This window comes from Hypoxylon trugodes (genome assembly GCF_022578975.1).
Source record: "Hypoxylon trugodes strain CBS 135444 unplaced genomic scaffold F4822scaffold_5, whole genome shotgun sequence".
Lineage (NCBI taxonomy): Eukaryota > Fungi > Ascomycota > Sordariomycetes > Xylariales > Hypoxylaceae > Hypoxylon > Hypoxylon trugodes.
In genome coordinates, this window is record NW_026250020.1 from 2,389,141 (window position 1) to 2,412,660 (window position 23,520).

Consider the following 23,520-nt stretch of genomic DNA (forward strand, 5'->3'; position numbering starts at 1 on the left):
TGACACGAAATACGCCTTGGCTGAAATACAATCCTTTCTTTTTTGAATCCCCACCGCAGAAATGGAGGTATCCCCGCAGTTTAATTTCGTGGATTTGAGTTCCGACGATCTCAGTGAAGACGACGATGACCCCGTCGTTAAGAAGAGCAATGAAGACCTTCAACCAGAGATAATCGAGTCCGTCGAAACTCAGATGGAAGAAATTCAAAAGCCAACCGAAGATTCAGGGATCATACATTCCCGCGAGTACCAGCTCGAGATGTATGAAGAAAGTCTCAGACGCAACATCATCGTTGCGGTGCGTAAAGATTCCTACATTCACTATGACCTTACACTTACACGGTTTTTCAGATGGAGACTGGTACTGGCAAAACCCAAGTGTAAGCCTGCTTTTCACAGATCCGCTTCCCCGTAATGGTATGCGGAGATGCGTGTGAAACCTGACTCCCGCCTTGCTCATTCCGCATGTATGCTTATAACCTCCCAGTGCTGTCCTCAGAATTCAAGCCGAGATTGAAAGATCAATTCCTGATAAAGTACGTGTAACTTCTACAGTCTTTCGTTGTTTCTTCTCGGCACTAACTCGTGCTACTTAGCTTGTTTGGTTCTTGGCACCTACGGTGGCTCTCGGTGCACAGCAAACCGGAGTACTCAAATCTCAGATCCCAAGCGCCCAGATCAAATTTCTTAGTGGTAGCGACGGCGTCGATACATGGACCGACGTCCGTACGTGGGATGACTATCTGGAAAATGTTCATGTTGTCGTCTCGACTCACCAGGTTCTCTTGGATGCGATTAGCCACGCATTCGTGCGTATTGATCGGTTATCCCTCATAGTCTTCGACGAAGGTTAGTGAATCACCCACGAAACGCTACACATATCGCGGTACTAACTTCATCCGCCAGCGCATAACTGCGTTGGCAAACATCCCGGGAGCAAGATCATGGGTCTATACCACAATTACAAAACCGCTGGTCTTCCAATTCCAGCAATACTTGGTCTTACGGCAAGTCCCATCATGAAGTCGAAACTCGAAGCCCTAGAACTTATCGAAAAGACACTGGACGCCGTGTGTAGAAGCCCAACCATAAATAGGGATGAGTTGATGTCTATAGTAAAACGGCCAGTTATACACTATGCTGTTTATTCTCAGCCGGATCAACCTCCTTCGACAAGCGCCATGAGAGCATTAGGTAATGTGTATCACAACTTGGATATATTCGACGACCCTTACATTCGTCGATGTACGGAAGAGAACACCGAACGCAGTCGAGCGCAACTCAAGGTTGCTCTAGAGACTATGGACACGTATGTCTTCGGGCAGGTGCGGTCTTTATGGAGCAAAAGCAAGGAGATTTCAAAAGAGCTGGGACCAGTGAGTTTAATTCTATTGTTTAATATCTCCTTCATATTTAGGAATAGGTATATCGGTATCATAAATTCCATATGGATGGGCTCATATGCATCACCCTAAGCCGTGTCAACAATATACTAACTCATAAATTCTAGTGGGCAGCGGATTACTTCATTTCCGTCGCTGTTACTCAATTCCTTCAGTCTATTGAGAAGAACGACGAATTCTTCCGGGAGTGGAGAGTCGAAGAACAACAATATCTCGCGAAAGCATTAAGGAATATCAAGCTTCCCACAGTGCCACTATTCGATGACGTTTCTCACATCGGTATTTCTAGCAAGGTCAGCACCCTCGTTCATCAGCTTTTGAATTCGGACGACGGAGCCATCGGTATAGTGTTCGTACGTGAAGTCGCCACAGTAGCAGTTCTAGCACACATGTTATCAATCCACTCGTCCATAAAAAAGCGCTTCCGAATCGGTACCATGATTGGTACGAGCGAGCGGAATGGTAGAAAAAGAGACCTTAGCACCTTGGGTAAAATCAATGGGACGAAGAATCTTGATGAATTTAGGAGTGGCAAAGTCAACCTTCTCATAGGCACAAATGTGCTCGAGGAGGGTATCGATATCCTAGCATGCAATATGGTTGTATGCTTCGACAAACCGGATAATATGAAAGCATACATTCAGAGGCGCGGCAGGGCACGCGCGGGAGGCTCCAGGCTCGTCATGATGACTGACAAGCCCACGTCTCAGCTCGATGAATGGGCCGCGCTTGAAGCTGAAATGAAGAAGCGTTATGAGGATGACATGAGGCAGGCTCAAGAGCTCTTAAAGCTTGAAGATTTGGAAGAACCACAAATTGATCCTCTCTACATACCAGAAACCAGAGCCTATCTTGACTTTGATCAAGCCAAATCCCATTTGGAACACTTTTGCAGGAAAATTTCAAGCCGACAGTATATTGACTCAAAGCCATATTATCTCTTCAAGCGATCCAGCGAATCAAGTGAAACTCCACATATATCCGCAACCGTGGTCCTACCAATGTCATTACCTGCTGAACTTCGAAGGGTGGAAGGCAATGGGCTCTGGTATTCAGAAAAGAACGCTAGTAAAGACGCTGCCTTCAAAGCCTACAAAGCTATTTACGAGGCTGGACTACTCAATGATAACTTATTACCTCTGAGGGATGAGTTTCTAAGAGACGTCGATCCGAGAGCTTCAGAAGTGGAGGTTCATGAGCGATGGAACCCCTGGGTACAAGTTGCACGTGCCTGGAATTGTCAAAGTGTGATCTACCAACGTCGACTACGATTGCTAGACGATCACGATAAGGTAGTGTGCGAATTTGACGCATCGCTGCCCGTAATCTTCCCGGAGCTACCGGATATGGAAATATTCTGGACCAAGGAGAAGCCTTGGAAGATTCAACTCGACGAGACGAAAGCTATCTTTATAGGAGACCTCCAAGCCGATCAAAGCCCGGCCTTGATTGACCTTGCATATAGACATCGCCAGTTGAAAGTGCGAGACGATGCACGGATGGCCCTGCATCTCCAGTCTACGACAGAAGACATTCCATTTCAGCAACTGCTCGGACAGAACCAGATTAGCAGTGACAGCCATCTTGACAATACTATTCTCATTCGGGACCCTGGTTCCGTCCCCTGGCTCTTCAAGAATATACTTCCCTCTAATGACCCGGACTTAAAAACGCCGGAGTTTCTTCGTGGGGAGCCGGTTGATAGCCCATGGTTGGTTCTAGAGAAATGGCCGCCGCGCAAGAATGGTAATTTTCTTCGTCCTCCAGACCAAGGTTGTACGCCGCCTCTTAGGAAATTCCACCAATGGCCTGCGCACCTTTGCCGAACAGACGGGACACATATATCTAACGTCTGCTTTGGCACACTCATTCCTTCGGTCACGTATATTATAGAGATCTACTTAGTTGCGTATGAATTATGCAATACTTTACTAAAAGATGTGGGATATAAAGATATCTCGCTGGTTACTACCGCTATCAGTTCTAAAGGGTCCTCAGGAGTGACCAACTATGAAAGGATCGAGTTCCTCGGCGACAATATTCTCAAGATGCTTACAACCGCCACCGTGACAGCTGAACGTATGTTAAGATTCCCTTCCATATTCCGTGGAATGCAGCAACCTACTAACACATCCAAGATCCAACTTACCCAGAAGGCTACTTAGATGCGATCAAGACCAGGATTGTATCTAACACCAGGCTTTACCGTGCGGCGATTGAGACAGGTTTGGATAAGTTCATCATCACAAAGAGCTTCAGAAAGAAATGGCGTCCGCTTTACGTAGACGAAATTCTCACCGAACCAGGCGATAATTACAAACGCAAAATGTCGACCAAGACCCTCGCCGATGTAGTAGAAGCATTAATCGGAGCAGCATATATCGACGGCGGTATGGACAAGGCGCTTAAATGCGTGCAAATATTCCTTCCCGAAGTTCATTGGCACACCTACGAGTCCGCCTGCGCATTTCTATTCCAGCAGAGACCCATGAGCACAGAAGTTGGAACCCTCCTAGCTCCCCTGGAGGAATTAATCGGGTATTCTTTCCGCAACAAGAACCTCCTCGTCGAAGCAGCCACACATTCGTCATTCGGCTACGTCAACTCCACGGGATCATGCATGGAGCGTCTAGAATTCCTCGGCGACGCTGTTCTCGACAGCGTCATCACAACCAGTATATGGAATTTCGAACGCGAAATGTCACAACATGAAATGCATCTCCTCCGTGCAGCTTGCGTAAACGCGGATCTCCTCGGGTTCATAAGTATGGAGTGGACTATTCCACAAGAAACCACGGAAATCATAGATAACAACAACACTAAATTCACATACACCAATGTCCCTTTTTGGAAATTCATGCGCCACGTATCGCGAGAACTCGGCGATGGGCAGCGGGGAGCTGAGGAACGGTTTAAGTGCGAGAGAGAGCCGATTTTGGATGCTATTTATAATGGATCGGAGTACCCCTGGGTGCAACTTGCGCATCTCCGTATTCCAAAGTTCTTTTCTGATTTCTTCGAGAGCGTGCTTGGTGCTGTGTGGGTTGACTCCGGGGCTTCGACAATGGAGGCTTGCGCATACGTTGTTGAACGTGCGGGGATATTACCGTATCTACGCCGCATGGTTAGCGACAACATTGATATCCTACACCCAAAGAATCATCTAGGCATATTGGCAGGGAGCCGTCTCGAGAAAGTCGAGTACCAGACCGAGGTTCGCGATACGGAGAACGGGACGAAGGAGTTGTTCTGTAGAGTCCTAGTTAATGAGCAGGTTATTGTGGAGGTCGGCGGTGGTGTTACACCGGAAGAGATTCAGGTTAAAGCCGCATATAGGGCTTGGAAAAATCTAATCAAAGAATACGAAGAAAGGGATGCAGGAAGGGGAGGGAGCACTGCGGAGACGGAAGTTATGAACTTACGATTGGATGAGTGAACGACTGGATGACTAAATGGTTGGATGAGTACCTGAATAACTCTTGCGATGCCTTTCTTTATTGGTTCCCTTAGATCCCTAGACTCACTAGCACAAAAGACCTAGAAAGAACGAAGTGTGTTATACATGATTTATTAATCATCATCCAGATGAATAATATCCTTTCCATCGTCCGTCTTAGACATCTTATATGGTCTAGATCGGATCACGAGGCTGCTAGGCTCGGAAAGAGTTCGTTTCCGGCCTCTTTGCTCCTTCTCAAGACCTCTCTTCTCCTCGTCCTTTGATCCGGGTGGGCCGACTGTGTTCTTAATCGCCTCGTCAACCCAGGAAGTGCGTTGCTATGCTTTGGTTAGTGAATGATCGATCTAAATGATATTGATGAATGAGTAGCTGGACTGTGCTTGTTCCACGGATGTGGGCTTACCTGTCGCAGTCCTTCTATAGCGAGTTTCTCGATTTCGTCTCGAGACAAGCTTGCTAGAGCCGGTGGGGTTTGCACTCCATCCTCGGGCTCGGATAAGCGCAGACGTGAAGGTAATGAATGAGCTCCGGGCGGAGCTAAATGTGGGCGCCGGGCCGCCTGAGGCGAAATATGGGGCCTTTGGGCACTCGGGGGAGGAGTACCCTTCTCCTTCAAGGCTTCTATGACAGGGTTGACTGCTTTCAACCTTCGAAGGATGGCATTCAAGTTATCCTTCGAGCGGTACAAGAAGCGGAAAGTGGCAATAGGGCCATCATCCTCGGGCAAAGTGGTACAGCCAACGTATCGAGGCTTCCTTGTTGCAGGGGTAACGTTTGCATACCTATTTTCCGAAAATTAGTATGAGGTTTATGAAGTTGGATTGAAGGGAAAGTACCGAGTGCCGTGTGAAACCGTCTTGCCATCCAGAGCCTTTTTCGAAATCGTCGTACCCGTGATCCCTACTCCGGGAACTTTGGAATGACTATTGGCGTCATCGCTGTCATCCTCGATAACCCGGTAGATTTTCACCTCGATGGTGCCCATCTGTTGGACCTTTTTCAGATCACGTTGATACTGATCAAAGTCTAACCCCCCAGCTATAAAGCAAAAATAATCGTCAGCATGTCGTGAAAACTAGCTAGAAAAGACGTTGTAAAACGTACAAGCTGCAATACTGGCGAATTGGAAACTCTGCTGTTCTAGCTCGCCGCGCTCGTTTCGAACGATGCGATAGGAAACATCGCATTCCCAAGGGCCTCGGTGGACGTCCCATTGGCGACAGTAATGTCCCTTGGCCCATTGTCCATCGATATATGTGGCGATGTTCAAAGAATGGTTCTTTCTGCCCCATCGATAGTCGTTATCGACCTTGAGATGGATGGCGAACGGAGTGTTGTCTCTACACTCGATGAACATGTTGCAAGTCTTCAGAACCGACTCCTTAATTTTTCGATCTGTAGCCTTTGGGCCGTCGTGTTCCTCGGCGACTTCGCCGGCGATCCGGACGGTCACTTCCACTCCGGGAATTTCGGCGATGATTGCCATCTTGAAGTTGTCGCGGCGTACAGGAAATAGGAGTGGCGATTGGAAAATTACTAAAAATAAATACGCCGAAAAGGAAAGTAGAAGAACGAAAGATGTTGGCGATCAACGCGATAATTAAGAGAAGGTGTCAACGAAGTGAAGGTGTTGGTAATGAACGATGAGATCATTGCGAGATGTTGAATGGTGACCGAAGAATTAAAAAGTTTTTTTTTAGCAGAGAAACCATGGCAACCAGATGAAAAGTTGGAAAGAGCACTTGCCGACCAAGTGTGAATTGAATGAGAAGGTGCGCATTTCATATATTATCGTTCCTTCCTCACTGTGTAGGTATTGGTGTCACTACATCCATACAGTACATATTGGCTTCGTTTGCCTCGAACCTACCTGATTTATCGGGTAACGGTCTTACTTACAACTTTTAAAAAGGGTACGATACCTAAGGAACAGAAAATGTATACGCGCGATCGTAAATATCATAATATCGCTTCATCTTTTGAGTACTCTATATTTAAGGTCCTCAGCGGAATGTGTGATGAGAGAGATGCAATACAACAATTGGTTCGTTGCGATAGGACCGGGAGACGGGTTTTGCCGGAACCGATGCTGCAAGGATTACATAATACATTGCCGATATTAGTAGGAGGTATGTACATCCTACATGTACCCTTTCCCTCTGATCTACCAAGAACCATTGACGCTGCTGCATCATCCCAGGACTATCCATCCCTGGCGACCCGTACCTCGTACCCGTATACCTGTGTGATAACCACATTCCTTTTATCGTCGCGACTTTGAGAATAGCTTTCCATTTGACTAAATTAATCAATTCATTTTAAATTCTAACCATCATACTCTTGGCTTTAACCCCTATAATCGAACAATTACCATCCTAAAGGCGAATTAATACCCTCTTTACGCTCACTCGATTGCTGCCATAGCTCTAGCTCTAGCTCTCATCTTACCATTTCCATATCGTCATCGCGGACATTGACCATCTCGACTTGTGATAATCTCCCTCCCCTATTTTCTGGGGCTACTTACCATCAATTCCTCGTGAGATGACAACGACGATGCGGTCCTTTACATGAGACCTCTCCTTCAATTGGAAGGAGTGTCACCATGCCGTCTGAAGGAGTACTAAGTAATATTCGAGTCTTCGTAACATGGGATGATCAGACTGTCTTTGCCGGCGAGGATATCAAGTGCCGCATAACATTCAAGAATATTGCACCCGGTCCGAACGAGGCGAGATCACCGAGCCGACACCCACAATCCCAACTTCACCCCGTCGAACGATCGAGGCAACCCTCGCCTTTACTGAGTCCGAGAACGAAACCTAACAATGGGTTGACACCCCCGGTATCCGCGCGAGGGCATCGCTCTACCTTATCCTTAACCGTCCCGTCGAGTAGTTCGCGCTTAAGGGGGCCACCACAACAATGGACCCCAACACAATCACAACCGCCACGATCTGGCCACGCGCATAAGCGATCACTTTCCATAGTGTCGATAGGTTCGGCAGCAACTATTGAAGAGCAATCAAAAGGGAATACAACGCCTGGTCGACCTCCGAGGCCTCCCCGTGGCCATGGAAGATCTGCTAGTCTACAGATATCACCTAGGGGCGGATTTATAAATGGTCCACAATCAGCGGCCCTGCCTAGCAGGCGACCTTTTGGTTCTGATACCTCTCCTTTATATAACTCCTTCCCGCCAACGAAACATGGCTTCGGTCGTTCATCCGGGGCCTCGACCACGCCGAATACGCCCGGCTATGTTGAATCGCAATCGCCAAGAAGAAGCCCAGGGCCAATACCAGATTTCAAATTCCCTATGGCCCCACCACGCCAACCTGTAGATGTTCCTAGTATCTCGCCAACCACACAGCCGATCGACTACTTGACGGCACCGTTGTCAGGGATGGGTACAGGAGGCGTGGTTTTACCCGTACGTTCGAGAGATTCAATACCTACCATTACCGAACAAGTGGCCCCCGCGGCACGGATATTATCTGCGGCGAGTATTGCCGGTGGAACTCCTAGGAGTAGTGGCGAGTTCTATTCACTGAGCAATAATTCGTCTGAGACGCTAGCATCAGAATATGTCACACAACCGTTACATGGGGGGCGAAGGCCTGCTCATTTACGGCGAAGCTCTGGTCTTTCTATGATAGCCCAGGCGCGGTTACCAGAACCATTGATGATGGGCTATGCACAAGTTCAGGGCTCGTTTACGTTAGATGGATCACTGATTAACCTGGGTCCTTTCGAAGCAGTGAAACGAAAAGCCGTGCTAGGAGGCCAAGGAGGTGGCGTTATTGGCGTCGAGAGCTCGAGAAGGACCAGTGGCCTCTTGAATGGTTTTGGCTGGGGGAATCTTGGCAGTTCTATTGGAGAACTGCTTGGTGGTGGAGAACTCAGCAGTATCAAGCAGATGCGAGGCGTTGCGAGCTCCAAATCTATTCCCCTTTTATCGACGCCACAGTCGATATTATTCGTAGATTTACAACTCTCCCCTGGTGAGAGTCGGACTTACGAATACTCCTTTAAATTACCGAAAGGTCTACCTCCGACACATAGGGGGAAGGCAATAAAAATTTCATATAGCTTGGTAATTGGTACCCAACGGCCTGGTGGTACCAAGGAACAACAAGTGCGATCCGTCGAAATACCCTTCCGCGTTCTCGGAAGCGTTAACAGTCACGGCGAGATTCTTGGTCACGACCTACTTTCACCCTACATTATCCTTCGTGACCTTGCGAAGGTACAATCCCTCGATAAATCATTCTCTACGCACATCTCTACTAAGAGAGGCAAACCTGACCGACCCGAATCCACATATAATGGGTTCCTCTCATATGTTGAGGAACTCCTCGACCGACCCCGCCAAGGCCTCGGTCTCCTATCTCCGACAGCCACAGCCCCACAATCACGTCGTACCTCTGCTTTTGAGGAATCAGCTTCGGCGAAAGACGCCATTGATTTGGCTATTCTCCGATCAAACCTTTCCTCCGAATCCGGCCAAAGTAGTAACCGCTTTGAGATCGCTCGAAATGGTCGGCGCGTCGGTGTAGTAATGCTGGCTCGACCAGCGTACAAACTAGGCGAATCAGTCAGCATGGCTATCGATTTCACTGGCGCCGAAATTCCGTGTTATGCCGTACATGCAGCCCTCGAGACTGCCGAGCGTGTTGAACCGACGCTAGCCTTGAGGAGCGAAGCAAGTGTACACCGTGTTACACGAAAGGTCTACGGTAGCTCTAGCGAAGCCACCCTCTTCGCTCGCCGCGTCGTATTCAACCCATCGATCCCAATCAGCGCTACCCCTGAGTTCGTCACCAGCGGGTTGAGTCTAGAGTGGAAGATCCGCATCGAATTCGTCGTACCCTCATTCGCGAGCGACGAGAGCGGACTCGGTATTCCAGGGATTGGTGGTCCTGGGATGGAGTCGAATGGTGGACACCCCTTACTCGAGGAGATATCGCGAGATGAACGAGGAGGTTTGGTACTAGTCGCCGCGGAAAACCTTGAATGCGAGAGTTTTGAGGTTGCGGTCCCATTAAGGGTTTATGGTGCGGTATGTAATGGGCTGGAGAGGTTGGAGAGGGATGATGCTATGGAGGAAGGGTTGGTGGTTTAGACTAGTTGAATGAGTAAAGGGGGTGGCTGAAGGGAGATGAAAGAACCATGACACGTATAAAACTTACCAGGTACCTATGATCTGTGCATCCGTATAATGGATTTACATACGGATAAGAAAAAAGAAGGCAAAAAGTCTAGCATGAAGATGGGCGGGCAATCAAGCCAAAAGCAATCTTAAGAAACGAGCAAGTGTTAGAATATGGGAATAGCGAGGCTAGAAAGAAAGTAGATGAAAAGGAGTTTCTGCGCGGGAAACGTCTTTGGTTGGATAGATGTGTATGTATGTATGTACGTATGTAACCATAGCTGTTTAAGTGAAGACGGGGAGTTGTGGCATCCATATATCCTTCATGTCGAGCTGAGTGAGGCCGACTTAGAATTTTGTCACTTTCACCAATGTGTAAATTTCCAACGTCCATTTGTTTATATCGGCATTAGCGTCCGAAGACATCGCGAATCAAAATTCTAAAGGACTTCACCATAAGCATAAAGGCAGTAAGAAGTGAACAAGTAGAGCCCAGTGGTGGGCCATAAATCAATTGGCGATGATGGTGGTGTCTAAACAAAACAGCAGCAATCCCATCGATTGCAAGTGATAGCAATAAGTCCTCCCTCTCCGTCCAAGCGCACACCTACGGCGCTATATCCCTTCCTTATAACTCCTATTTTTTTCTCCTGCCAAGTGGTATCATGTTGATAAAGTGGACGAGTTAACTCGGTAAACAAAAAAAAAAGAAAAAAGCATGCCATATCCTGGAAACGCCGTTTGAAAACGTCCACCACCTAGACGTATTCTCCCCAAATGAATGTAAGGTCCTATCCGAACGCCGTAAGTCTCCAACGACTACATGCCACCCTCCTTCCTTAGTTCCTTCATGCTATAGCGCATTCTTTACACTGCGCATTTTTTGATGTACAAATGGCTAATACATATTACGAATGAGTGTACGAATTATGTTGAGCCGCTACTAGAGTCGGCTCCGGATGACCCGGGACGTTTACTGGGCGAGTCCGGCTCTTGATCCGAGGGTGATCGATAATTTATCCGGAGTTTTTCGTCTAGCAGGGCAACTAAACGCTCCGAGTATTGATCGAGAAGGCCGTTGAGCATAGAATCACTCATGGCTTTACTTCTCGTAGCCCTGTCGCCCAATGCGACAGCCGTGAGGCGTAATTCTTGATCTAACTCAGCCAGGACCTCTTGGCTAATTGGATCTGTAGATGAAAGCTTCTTTCGATAGGCTCGGAGTGTCCGACAAGCCTGCTCGGTGGCCATACTGAGGCTACCGAATGCCCTCAAATTACCATTACTCTTTGTTTTATTGGAATTAAGCACGGGTAGAGATGGGCGCCTTCTTACTTTAGTCCTGGGACTCGCTGGTGGACTGGTACACCGACTATCCGCTGATGGCCGTCTACACGGTGTATCCTCAGGAACAGTGAGCGCAGGTCCGGTTTGAAGTGGGGCAATAGGCGTCCTTGATGAGGGCGTAGATGCTAAGTTATATATAGATTTTCTTTTGTTGAGTGTGCGTGGAGGTGATCGTCGGCCAGCGATAGAAGGGGAGGATCGCTGAAATTCAGCCAACTCAGCCTTGGAAAAAACACGTCGGAGTGTGGGTCGGGAGACAGTGGAACTGTCTTTGATTGGAGACGGTTCGCGAGTAGATGTGCCCCATGATGGATCTTGTAAATCCATGTCCCATATCATAATCGTGCCATCGGATCCGACACTTACAGCCCTTCGCTTGCCGCCCTCCTCCTCGAGCAGTGCTATTCCATTGATGGCCTCAGTATGACCCCATTCGCGATCTAAGAATGTGCCTGTCTGTGTGTCGTATATCCTGATTGACTTGTCGGTATTCGAGAGGCCGAGGAGAAACGCGGGCTCCTTATCAGTAGCTGCCCGGGCAATAAGGGAATCCAACACAACAGATTCGGTCCCGCTTTCGTCGGTACATTTGAATGAATTCGCAAGCTTCCCATTTTCCAGATCGAACGAGCAAACGGATCGATCTGAAAGCGACACAAACAATGACTTCCCATCTGGTCCCATTGCCATCGATGCTGGGGAAACCTTCAAGGGAAGGGTCTTGGAAGGGATAGCCGCCATAACATCTGGATCACCCTCCTTCGTTATCAGATCGTGGACTTGCAATGCCCTATCTAGAGAACAGGTAATCACCCTGTCGGCCGATGGGACCAGTACTTGGACCACTCTAGCAGCAAACTCGAGAGTTTGGAAATGTTCGAATTTGCCACCGGCCGTCTTGTGGAATAATTGCGCTGTACGATCTCGACCACAAGTCGCAATAATGAATTTTGACTTGTCCTCGAATGTGGTGATGAATTGGCAATCAGAAGCATGAGCTTTCATAGAAGACACACATTTCATAGTTGAAAAGTCGATAATCTTGATAATTCCCAATTTATCGCCCGTGACAAAGAAATTGCCGCCCTCTGTGGCTCGAACTAGGGTTAACTGATTGAGCACATCGGATTCATCATCGCAGCAAGCCTCTTCAAGCGGGACCTGAAAGGAGCGCTTGACCTTGCCTTCAACATCCCACAGTATAACTTCTCCAGATCCAGACCAGCTGTAAAAGTCCGCGCCCGGAGCATTCGGACGCTTGAGAGCTTCGACACCCAAGACTGGTTCTCGATGTCCAGGGATTGGAATCGGCTCTTTGAATTCTAATTTTTCCTGGGCATATTCAAGGTTCCAGACATGGATGGAACGCTTGACATCGACTGTAACCATATTCTCCTTAAGAAAGCCCATGGCAAGAATGCCCGAAAATGAGCCTACTTCTGTATTCAAACAATCCGGACTGCACTTGAGGAAGGCTTCCAAATCAAGAGTGGCCAAGGTTCCCGATTTACCGCCGAGATACACGACGTTTCCACGGATCGTGACACAAGTTGTTATAAATCCACTTTCGAGGACATTAGTCAACTTCATCTGCTTATCCGTATCGTCGAAAAGGCATATATCGCCCGTCTCAGAGCAAATGATGGCCTTTGTATCGTCGATGGCAACGGCGCATGAAAATGTTGCGTCTATCATGTTACGAAGCAAAACGTTTCGGCCAGGTAACGTCTTTTGATGTGGCTGAGGGGTCGTACTCGACTCTCCAACGAATTTTTGCTTTAAGGGAGACGTCGATTGGCCCTCTTCAATTCGCCACACTTTTACATAACGCACACCTAAAGTGATTAGATTGTTGCCAACCCATATCATACCCCGGATATAAGATGTGCATCTGTTTTGTTGAAACAGCTTTGCAGCACCAGTCTTGGGGTCGATCTTCCAAATGTATAGGAAGCCATCGTTGGCGGATCCGAGCGAGGCGAGGTATTTTGAGTCGGGTGACCAAGCAACAGCTTGGACTCCATATGCATGCTCGCTAATAGAGACGAGGGGAGTATCCGACGAGTTGTCCTCAAGATTGAAAATGAGCACTCGAGGAGCGTAACCGGTTTCTCCAACGGCTAGAAATCTCCCCTCCTTACTGAGAGCCAAACACGTTGCGGCCTTGATCCGTTCTCGACTGGTCCACGTCTTCGATGACGTGGGGGATTCAGCCCAATCATGGGTGCCAAATGTCGACTCTCGCAAAGAGACTCTATTTCGACTATCGTTCGCTTTCGGAGTTTGCGTTGGTGTCGATGGAGAGTAAGGAAGCGGAGGAGTGCTATAGATGGGGAGAGCGGTCGGGCGAGCTCTGAAAAAACGCTGAGTATATTCAGCTCCGTCGACATCTACCACGACCACGGCTGCGCCTGCGATATAGGCAAAGGAAGAGTTTACGGTGTCAAAACCGGTGGGCGAAACACAAGTGGTACCGACAACTCGTTTCAAAGACAGGCGAGGGTCCATGGGCGGTCGGCCTCGGAAAGGCGACCGAATAGGATGAGGAAGGTAAGGTGAGTTCGATGGAGTCAATCTCAGCCGATTCGAAGGAGTGGATGCCATCTTGTTGCCATTGATTTCTCTAGAATACTATAAGGCTGAGAGGGTTCCAAGCTAGAAAAAGATTTTCTTTTCTTCAAGTAATATTGATAGTGCTGGAAATTTCTATGCGGTGAGGTGTCATGGAGAGTAGTGCCTTGTGGATTAGGAAAAAGGTGAGACAGCAAAGATCATTAACGGTACAAATAAATTAGTTAAGACAATGGAAGAAGGCGTTTGTAATGCTCTCTAATTTTAGGAATAAATAGATAGTAGTAGGTGCAAAGAGGGAAAGATGAAAGATTCAAATGCTAGAGAACACAATGTCAATTGGAAGCCACACCGCGAGTCATGTTCATTGATGACTTACAGTGACGTGAAAAGAAAACACCAAAGCGAGACTAGGAGTGCATATAGTAAGTAGGACGTAGGTAGGTCAGTAAAAAGAGAAGCGAGACAAAGCCAACCAAGCTCAAGGAAGGCTAACAAGTCTCCACGACTTCAACAAACTCGATCGAATATGGTATAAGGATAAGATATTAGTCTAACAAAGAAGGGTCATTGAAGCAGATCGACCCTTTCAGAGCACGTTGGAGCTCTTTACAGTCGGTAAAAGAGGAGGTGCATGGCGTATGGTGTATGTGTATGCGTGTGTGCGTTGTGAAGGGCGGGAAGTTTTTGGGTCATGACCATCGTTATGGTGCTTTGAGTGGGAGAAGTGGAAACCCACAACCCCCGACCTCGTCAATATATCCATTGGAATAGGTTTATTTAGGTTTGTTTTTTTCTCTTTCTTAACAGACGAAGTACTTGGGTAGCTTTAGCAAGAGTAAGCCGACAAGGGTTATGTTGACGGGGAGAAACCGAGGGACTCTTCTGATTGGTTGGTTCCTGCGCTTTGGTGATCATCTAAACTCTATTTGGTGTGACGATTTCCTTAAGAGGTTACTACCCTAGTTTAGCTTACATGGTAGCTAGTCCTTATGCAGTTCTGTGAGGCTGCAAGTCGACAGGGACGTCACACATCGATTTCCTTCCCCATCTTTTTTTTTTCTCTTCTAAAGTCAATTGGGTTAGTAATTCGGCATCTTCCTATCAGTTTTATACATATGTAATTGTTTCTACCTACATATGTAGGTATATCAATGTCCTCCAGAACTTACACGTATGCATAGCATTATTTTGGAGTATACAAGAGATGTTGGAGTTCAATTGGATTCCAAGACTCTCCAACATCTCGCACGACGAACTTATCACATCCCGAAGTACTGGTCGTATCTTGACCCTGGCTACACTACGTACGGTAATGCAGGAACGCACGGGCACAAACCCGCACCAACTGATGAGGCAGGAATCGACAGGGTCCCCCTGAAGCTCTAGAGCATCCCCTCCCTACCTACTATTTCTCACATAATTTTCTCGATCAATCATCAAATTCTGTCCCGCTGTCTGAGCTTACCGAGCACACAGAACATCGAATATGTTCGGCCTTGAGGATCCGATAGTTTGGTTCCTAAGCCACTAGTCTCCGTGTCATGTCTAATTATCATACTAAGACCGTTCATGTGATGATATTCCAAGAATCCCTTCCGTCAGTATTGAACTGTCCTATCTTACTAGACAACTTGGGGTAGTAGCAATACACCAGGGACTGTAGCTTAATCGTTTCATTCCTGGGTATATAATGTAACCAATTCTTATCATATTGCCTGTTTAAAGGGCTATAGTGGTATTATATCAATATTCACAAAAGTCCTAAGGAAATCGAAGCGCATTAAATTGATTCCGGGTTTGTATACGCTATCTAGTGTTAATCATCATGCACGATCGGTCACCTTTCGGCTTCACCGGCAAATTGGTCAAATTGATAGGCTGAATAGGATGATTTTCATTGGATTTCTCTGTCTCATTCAAAAGACAACTAACTAGAGCATTTAGTATGATTCTTTTCGACTTGAATAACATACCGTACTTAAGTTCTATACCAATTTGTAGAAAGACAACAATATCCTTACATTGTAATAAGATAGCATTAATTATATGGTAATCAAACAAAGCTACGCCTCTCCAACGATTTTTTTCTACCACCCTTACCCATTTACACGCATTACAGATCTACTTATCATTCACGAAAAGTTCTGAGTACGCATTGTCTTTTTGGTTAGTGAATAGGTTTCTTTCTTGTCGGCGATAAGCACTTCGATTTTTTTAATTTTCATCTGCCTATCAAATACCCATGAATTGCCTAATAGACTAAGTGGTGATCCTCATCCTAACTAGCGCCTAAGCATAGATTATAATGCAAAGCGCCTGTAGATACAGCATTTAAACCAACCAGACCCTGGCGAGGATTGTCCATTAGGACAACCACAACCAAAAAAAGGTCAATTACTTGCTCATTCAAAATCCCTAGGCCGCCTAGGCGGTTGCGTGCGCGGTCCTCTCGGGCGATTCCAACTCGGATCCCTGACAATACCCTCACGACGCCACCTGCGGGGTGGTTTCTTCCCCAACGCCGCCATCTGGCTCCATATATTCTTTCCACGATTAAACCAACGTTTCTGGCGACGCTCTTCTTCCTCGGAGCTCGGCGTCCATTTACTACGAAGTATACGACGGATGGCCTCAGGCGACACTTCGAACTTCTCCGCCAATACTTCTGTGGTATAATCTTCCGGGAACTGTGAGTGCAGAGCACGAATACCGTCCAGTGCGTCTGGAGATAGCCGTTTGCGTGGCGCCCAACCTTCGGGGAATTTTTGCTTTAGTGCCGATTTTTGTATTTGCCATTCTTCCCTCTTGTGGGCCGGGAATGTCTCCGTCTCTGTCTTCGGGCTCTCTTTTACAATCTTCAACCTCTTTAGCCGCTTGGACTCGATAGGAGGCGACTTAGCATCGTGTCCCGCCTCTGACTTGACATGTTTGCTTCGAGGAGTGAGAGTTTTCGCTGGTGATTCGTTGAGATCCGCGACGAGGGCGTCGATAGACTCGGGTGAGTAGTCGAGGATAGTGCCTTCGCGTTTCGCTTGCTCTATTTTGTCTGCAGACGCATCAAGCGCCTCCACGCCGTGTTTGTCTACCGTAGCATCATTAGACGGTTCTTGCTGTGGATCTTCCTGATTCTCGCCGGCCGTTGAAGAATATGAGTCCGACTCCTTCACTGCCTCCTGCGGAAAACGCAGTGCTGCTGTGGCGCTGTACGACCTAGGGAAAACGGTGGGTGACGGAAAATCGAGGGCTCTTGGATATGGTAGTTGGATTCGTCGCCTTGTCGGTGCAATAGCCGAATCAGACAATCGAAGACCCGTAAGGCTTTGTATAAATAATTTTAAGGAAGTCGTACGGCAAGCGCAGCTCATCATATTACCGGAGCGCTGGATTATTAGCTTCGGCAATGTGGTGTAGAAACCAAAACCTGAGACAACTTTGAGGATCTCCAAGTTTTTCCCGTTGGGCAGAGTTAGATAACGATAACGGATGTCTTATCGATTATCAAGTGCATTAGGATGAATGGGGTCTCTATATACAAATAAAGATATGCACATGCATAAAGTGTTCCACGGATCTTTAGAATCGTGTGGGGGTTGTGGGGGTCGACTCTTCCCTCTAGATTCTAAGGTATTTCACGACAGTGATGTCAACTCATACACTTTATTGTTTTTGCTAGTTAACAAGTCTATCATAACCCCACGAAACATCTATACTCACTAATGCCCAGAAAGTGACAATGAGCAACAAACTCAAGATAAGTCGGTTATGCCACCATACCAGTTAATACATTTGTGCATCCGTAGGTGCAGCCACCTATGTCATTACCCCCATTTCTAGTATCTAGTACTTTCTTTTCTATCGCCCATATTCTATTTGTCATCCTATACAGATTGGTCCCACTGCATAAGCGTAGGCAGACTCACGAGCATAGCTACGACTATTCCGGGGATGTGAGTTGAGTAGAATCCAGCATGTACCTAAACCACCAAATGAAATGAGATCCTGCCCCCCTCCTCGCTGAGATTCATACCATCTCGATATGAGTAGGCCTTCCATAGCCAGATATAGGGCTAGAAGAGCAAAAGTCGACCCAATACCCGGCGTTATGGGAAAAAAGCAACCTGCATACGATGGAACTTTTTCTCATAGCCGGAATTGCGCTTAGCAAGGTTTTCACCTACAACATTATTAGGCAATCCCAACGTAACTGTTGATACCCGCCTCGTGATGATCCTCATCTGCGACGCGCTGCTTAACTGGTAGGTGTTGTCGCGAGATCTAGAAATCGGAGTGTCTAGTTTTTCCTGACCTATTTGACTTCGCCCCGATGCTTGCGCGATGCGCTATGTTCAGGATGTCCAGCCAAGCGAACCACAGCATCAGTATGCCAAGCTGAGTGACTTCCCGTAACTATTGTGACCAGATCGAGTTTCGCCTTAGGCTTGTGACGAGGCTGTGTCCCCAAAGTTCCACCCCAACTCCCGCCAGCCGAGGCTGTGAAGCTAGGCAAGTCAGTTGGTGACCAAGACTAACAACTACCTGCTCATATTAGCTCAAAGGGATAAGCCTCCCAAATAAATCCTCATCGACGCAAACATACGCAGCCAATTGACCTACACCGCAATACTCCTCACCCCTCACATCTTGCGCCTAGTTTTGAGGCTAACGTAGTGGAATAACTCGCTATGGAATACCCCTATGTTTCTGCAGCATGTCCCTTAGCCCCTTAGTATAGCTCTCATCTGTAGTACTGTAAAGGAAGCTCAAGCTATCTCCCTTTCCTAGGCAGATATAGGGGGCTAAGTATCGTTGAACACATGGCATTGGCCTTGCTACTTATGCCTATAGCTCCAGTCATCTTCGCTTCTATGTGATATCTAAGAATAGTAGGATGGCAGTAAGTCGTCGATATAATAACTTTATCATTCTAATCGTCATACATCGTGGCGTCGTTCTTCATCTCCCATAGGTATACGTATGGCCCGCTCGTAAGCTAGTAGTAGTCCCCGAGGTAGGATTTACTTCGTCCTCCCAACCACATGGAAAGGATTTAAAGTAGAATAAAAGACGTTGGGAATCGGTGTACGCGCCATTTCCGGATCCTGCGGGAGGGAGGATCTGCCGTGGCTTTGGGGGCCGTGATAAGCTGTTGGAAAAGCAATGTCATGATCCTATTGCGCACGAGCAAAATTCAACATTAGCAAAACTCGTTTCACGGCACACTTACTTTTTGTACAATTCATTTTAGTATTTGGTATTAAGCGAACTTTTCGAGCTCTGATGAATATTGTACAAGACGAATGTGGATGCTCTCCAGCTCTCCATTTCTTCATCCCATCCCCTCGGCACTTCTGGTATTTCGGTGTTATGATGCAATGAAAAACGAATCCCGATCCAATCTACCCCTTTGCACATGCTCATGTGCTCGTGTCTCAATGCCCACGGATAATGCTATAATGTGGCGAATAGGTATCTCAACCCAGACCTCAAAATCCATGGACCAATGAAAAACCCTCTCCGTAACGCCGTACTATCTTGAAAGTAGAAGAAAATGCACTTTTTGTAAATTCACCCCTGCAGTCTATAATTCTCCAAGTAAAGAATCCCTATCCCATAAGTTCGACGGGCGGCCGTGCTGTATGCGCCTTGATAGGGCCCGGGCTTGCGTTCCCAGTGGGGCTTAATGAAACGGGCTCGTCCGTCATATCGTCGACCGAGATCGCAGGTAGATTCGGGCTACCACCGTGCTCTTGGGGTTGGTAGATTAAAGTGCTACTCCTGCTTCTGGTTCTGAAGGTTGTGCTTCCAGACTCCGCCGGTGACACGGGAGAAACATCGGCGGGGGCAGCTTGATGGCGTAATTTCGCTAAAGCATCAGCTAAGTCTTCGGCGTGGACTTGCTTATTTGGCGCATCCTCTAACTTCATCTCCCAACCGTGGGGTGGCGAGGGAGGAGGGCTGATGAAGAATAGCTTGCCAGCGTCGGGTAGCTTAAGTGTGTCGTCCTTGTGTAGATCTAGAGGCGTAGGCTGGCCAAAGTAGACACGACACCGCTCACCCATAATTGCTTCACCATCCCATACTGATCGTACTCGAATAGCAGCCTCCTCGTCAAAGAAAGATACGACTATGCGGCGGAATGATTTTAGTGGCGACCACGTATATATGGGCGCTGTACCCGAGATGAGTTCGCGGAGCGTTTGTAGATTGTCGGGGCGGAAGATTTCAGTGTCGTTTAAGTTCGTGATAAGTAATGTGTTGGAGGGAGGTGTCGGTTGAGACGGCGGCGGTAAGCTTGTGAGATCTAAGGATAGCGAACGGGAAGATCCCCGGCGTTCCATGATGGGCCGCGAAGGGGAAGAAGGAGAAGTCGGTGATTGAGATCCGGACATGATTGCTTTGTTCAGTGGCGTCGGTATATGTCTCGGATAGAAGTGGCGTTTGTAGCTTTGTTCAGTCTGCTTACGTCAAAGCTAACGAAGAGGCGTCGATAAGAAGATATTTTTCTTCTTCTTGTAGATGCGTAAGTTGTATTGTGTGTTTGTGTGTTTGTTGTTGAAGTTGTAGGTATGAAAAGAGGGACACAACGAGGGGGGAGGAGAATATGTATTGAATGGTGGTGGCTGCGCAGATGTGGAAGCGGTATAATCAGGCGAGTTCCAAACACGCAGCAAATCCAATGCAAGTCGATGGATAGGATTGATTGTAGGTGCATAGCGCATGTACGGAGAATACTGGTGTAGAATAGGTACAGTACCTAGGTACCTAGTATGTTCTCGGACCGTTTCGAACGTGGGCGAACCGCCTCAGTGGGTTACAGTGCCAATTTTGTGGATCGTCTCAGTGGATCATGGCGGTACGTAGACCTACCCCACTACTTAAAAGCTAGCGCTTGCTCGCACAGCCCTGAGGCCTATCAGAGTCGATTTGAATTCCTTGACCCAAGCAATTTTCCCGACGCTGTTGCACTAGCAACACTTGGATGACAGGGGGCGGCTATGCATGGAAGGCACCTAGGTACGTATTCCCTATTGACCGCAGCCACTGATGGATCATCTCTAACCCGCAATTCTCTTCCTTGCGAAGGAATGAACTGTTAGCAACCGCCGCATAAAAGCAAGTAAATCCTTAACAGTTTGCTCAACAATCCAATCTTAAAATTTCTCAACGTTGCTGAGCCATCCTCATAACAGCAATCCAATTCCTTATTGCGAGGCGTGGTTACGAAATTCAACCTCGTTAAGCAAGGGCGTTACGTTATCATTCTAGATGCTTAATAGAATGGTTAGTCTAAAATATTAACGGCGTTTTGGTCTTAATGTACGATAAACTACCCATTAAGGTACGTGCTAGCGGGCCAGTCTACTATTAAACTATTGGTGTGTAAGTCGAAAACACGTTAACTTTCAATACTGGACCCCTGCAGTAGCTCAGAGGCCAATGCGGAGTTGGAATTGAGGCAGTCCTATATTTTAGATTTTGCCTTGCTGCTTCGAAGGCTATGTGGTATATGTCGTAACTTCCTCGCCATCTCAAGGCGCAGGTGTACCTACTCAAATGTAGTGGGTGACAACTTCCTTAGATGTGTATAGTGGCAGAGCTAAGCGACATTCGGGATTTATTTCGTTGATTAATTGGATATGGGGTAGCTACCTAGGTACTTTGGGTAGTCAAGTGGTATAAGCGTGTAACCCGCTGCTGCCGGTAATGCATTGAAAGTGCAACAAACAGACACAACAGTTGTCTTAAGCTTACCTCATACATATTCAATCTTGACTTATCTATAGTATAATCAGCTCACTTTTTTAATGTCATGAAGCAACATGACCCATTCCTATGCTATAATCACTTTAGAACAATGATTTCACTTTTTGCTGAATGACCATAACCTAATTGCACATTTCATTTCTAATCCCGATTCCTAGATTTGTTATAGTTGTCGTTGAGCACCGCCCGTCTTCGATCTCCCTGCCCAGATTCGTCATCATTATTTCTCAACAATACACCGCATCATACGTATAGGAAGAGGCAGATCATGCCTCGGCGATGTCATCAAATCCTAACATGAATCGTAAGCATGCTAATACTAGTAATCAAACTATTAACACTGCCTAGATGTAAAGACACGATGCAATTTCGAATTACTTAGCTACCCTAGGTACCTAGGTAGATACGAAGATCGAAGCGAATGCGCAAAACGGCCTTGCTAGCACAGCCTCAAACCACCCAATTATTGGCCTCTTTCCCCCACACACGGCTTTTCCGCCGATCTATCTACCCATCTATCTAGCGCCCAGGTCCTAGGAAACACAAGCACTACAGCACTACCCAAGGCCGAGACCGCCTGTCTGATCGGCACAACCTTGAACGCATCCCATGGGCTGTGGCGTAACAACAGTATTCCGTTCCAGAACGCTGGGCGGCCTTAAATTTTTGCTCGTGCCCATACCAAACAAAATTATCTGGCTCCCTCCGATCCCCATGATTTTTGGTCGCGAATTGTGATACGCTCGGCTAAGCCTTCTTCGTCAGCCAGTCCAGCGAATCTCGGCCGATCTGAATGTCAGCTAACCAACTGCCACGTGACGCATCAGTTTGGGAACGGAGTCTTCGGTGTTTTCATTTCTTTGAGAATCGTGTTACGAAGCCAAGTGTGAATTATGTCATGCAAGAATCAAGTCTGTCTCACACAGCCCGGACACTCTCAACACCGAAACACTAGATGATGCTATCGATGATGCTGTGTATTTATTCGTGACCCACCACATCCGATGCCCCCGGTTTGATGTGTTCTGCGCCCCGAGACCCCCGTCTCGTGAGGCCGCAAGCCATGGGTCACAAACGGACATGGTGGTGAACGGGATTTATGAATCTCTCCGCTGACCTACAACACGAATTTTTCTACGAACTTATGTCAGCAAACGCCACCGCCATGCCTGGAATTTCTAGCTAATTCTATTGTGCCTCTCCATTTCATGTCATCCTTCCCGGCTTGTATAACACGATTCATATCTCAGCAATGCCTAAATGTGAGGAAGCATGACAATTGATTCCAAAGCTGACATATCGTTTTGGTGATAGTATATCACCAGCCACCAACGTGCAGCTTCTACGGAGTAAATTATAAGGGCTATCCTATATATAATTGGAGTCTTGTTGAGGGGTACATGACAGCCACCTACGCATACGGACGATGATTCTAACTCCGAAATCCGGCATAAGCAAAATAAGAAGAAAATGGAGTTAAATTCTCATTGAGATAGTGTAGTACCAATCTAAGCTTTGCCAACTGTGAAAGTTGGCACGTTCAGTTTTAACCCCAAATACCCATTCCCACAACTTGGTAATTTCGTCAAAGTCGTAGACTATCTCGTCGTCAAACCATTGATGAACATATCTCCAGCACTGCTACCATGCAAGGCAGTCGCGTAAGTATCCGACAAGACCCCGAGGCAAAATAAGGAGTTGGTAAGTCCGGTGTTCTCCGAGGTCGATGTGTCTAGCGGGAGTTCCATCACTCTACGACATAGCATCAAGCAGCTCACGTTGGATCTTCAAAGATTCCTTACTTGACTTTGCCAGAGTTT

The 23,520-nt window shown here is 47.2% G+C and overlaps 6 protein-coding genes across 6 annotated transcripts; 2 read left to right on the forward strand and 4 right to left on the reverse strand.

Moving 5' to 3' along the window:
• Positions 1–61: 61 nt before the first annotated feature.
• Positions 62–4,839, forward strand: F4822DRAFT_437418 (uncharacterized protein; the record flags this gene model as incomplete). The annotated part of the gene is made up of 7 exons (XM_051462412.1): positions 62–298; positions 352–380; positions 488–536; positions 597–849; positions 907–1,376; positions 1,511–3,482; positions 3,542–4,839. The coding sequence occupies 7 exons, from the start codon at positions 62–64 to the stop codon at positions 4,837–4,839; spliced, it is 4,308 nt and encodes a 1,435-aa protein (XP_051314653.1).
• A 65-nt stretch (positions 4,840–4,904) lies between these two features.
• F4822DRAFT_261210 (uncharacterized protein) lies at positions 4,905–6,866 on the reverse strand. Its single transcript, XM_051454575.1, has 4 exons — positions 5,968–6,866; positions 5,700–5,901; positions 5,267–5,645; positions 4,905–5,180 (listed from the first exon to the last, which is right to left on the reverse strand). The coding sequence occupies exons 1-4, from the start codon at positions 6,347–6,349 to the stop codon at positions 4,974–4,976; spliced, it is 1,170 nt and encodes a 389-aa protein (XP_051314654.1). The 5' UTR covers positions 6,350–6,866; the 3' UTR covers positions 4,905–4,973.
• A 138-nt stretch (positions 6,867–7,004) lies between these two features.
• On the forward strand, positions 7,005–10,409 carry F4822DRAFT_404274 (Rgp1-domain-containing protein). The gene has a single exon (XM_051458183.1). The coding sequence runs from the start codon at positions 7,469–7,471 to the stop codon at positions 9,986–9,988; it is 2,520 nt and encodes an 839-aa protein (XP_051314655.1). The 5' UTR covers positions 7,005–7,468; the 3' UTR covers positions 9,989–10,409.
• A 432-nt stretch (positions 10,410–10,841) lies between these two features.
• F4822DRAFT_261300 (WD domain-containing protein) lies at positions 10,842–14,300 on the reverse strand. Its single transcript, XM_051454576.1, has one exon. It carries the CDS (start codon positions 13,964–13,966, stop codon positions 10,943–10,945), a length of 3,024 nt encoding a protein of 1,007 aa, XP_051314656.1. The 5' UTR covers positions 13,967–14,300; the 3' UTR covers positions 10,842–10,942.
• Positions 14,301–16,102: 1,802 nt separating this feature from the next.
• Positions 16,103–17,400, reverse strand: F4822DRAFT_261310 (uncharacterized protein). The gene has a single exon (XM_051454577.1). The coding sequence runs from the start codon at positions 17,302–17,304 to the stop codon at positions 16,339–16,341; it is 966 nt and encodes a 321-aa protein (XP_051314657.1). The 5' UTR covers positions 17,305–17,400; the 3' UTR covers positions 16,103–16,338.
• A 1,759-nt stretch (positions 17,401–19,159) lies between these two features.
• On the reverse strand, positions 19,160–20,614 carry F4822DRAFT_404280 (Calcipressin-domain-containing protein). Its single transcript, XM_051458184.1, has one exon. It carries the CDS (start codon positions 20,323–20,325, stop codon positions 19,540–19,542), a length of 786 nt encoding a protein of 261 aa, XP_051314658.1. The 5' UTR covers positions 20,326–20,614; the 3' UTR covers positions 19,160–19,539.
• Between the last annotated feature and the right edge of the window lie 2,906 nt (positions 20,615–23,520).

Excerpts from the sequence above, each read along its gene's own strand:
- F4822DRAFT_261210 (XM_051454575.1), bottom strand. The coding sequence starts at position 6,349 with ATGGCAATCATCGCCGAAATTCCCGGAGTGGAAGTGACCGTCCGGATC. Across the intron at positions 5,646-5,699 it reads ACGGTTTCACACGGCACTCG|GTATGCAAACGTTACCCCTG; the intron begins GTACTTTCCCTT and ends TTCGGAAAATAG. Across the intron at positions 5,181-5,266 it reads CTATAGAAGGACTGCGACAG|CAACGCACTTCCTGGGTTGA; the intron begins GTAAGCCCACAT and ends ACCAAAGCATAG.
- F4822DRAFT_404274 (XM_051458183.1), top strand. The coding sequence starts at position 7,469 with ATGCCGTCTGAAGGAGTACTAAGTAATATTCGAGTCTTCGTAACATGG.
- F4822DRAFT_261300 (XM_051454576.1), bottom strand. The coding sequence starts at position 13,966 with ATGGCATCCACTCCTTCGAATCGGCTGAGATTGACTCCATCGAACTCA.
- F4822DRAFT_261310 (XM_051454577.1), bottom strand. The coding sequence starts at position 17,304 with ATGATGAGCTGCGCTTGCCGTACGACTTCCTTAAAATTATTTATACAA.
- F4822DRAFT_404280 (XM_051458184.1), bottom strand. The coding sequence starts at position 20,325 with ATGTCCGGATCTCAATCACCGACTTCTCCTTCTTCCCCTTCGCGGCCC.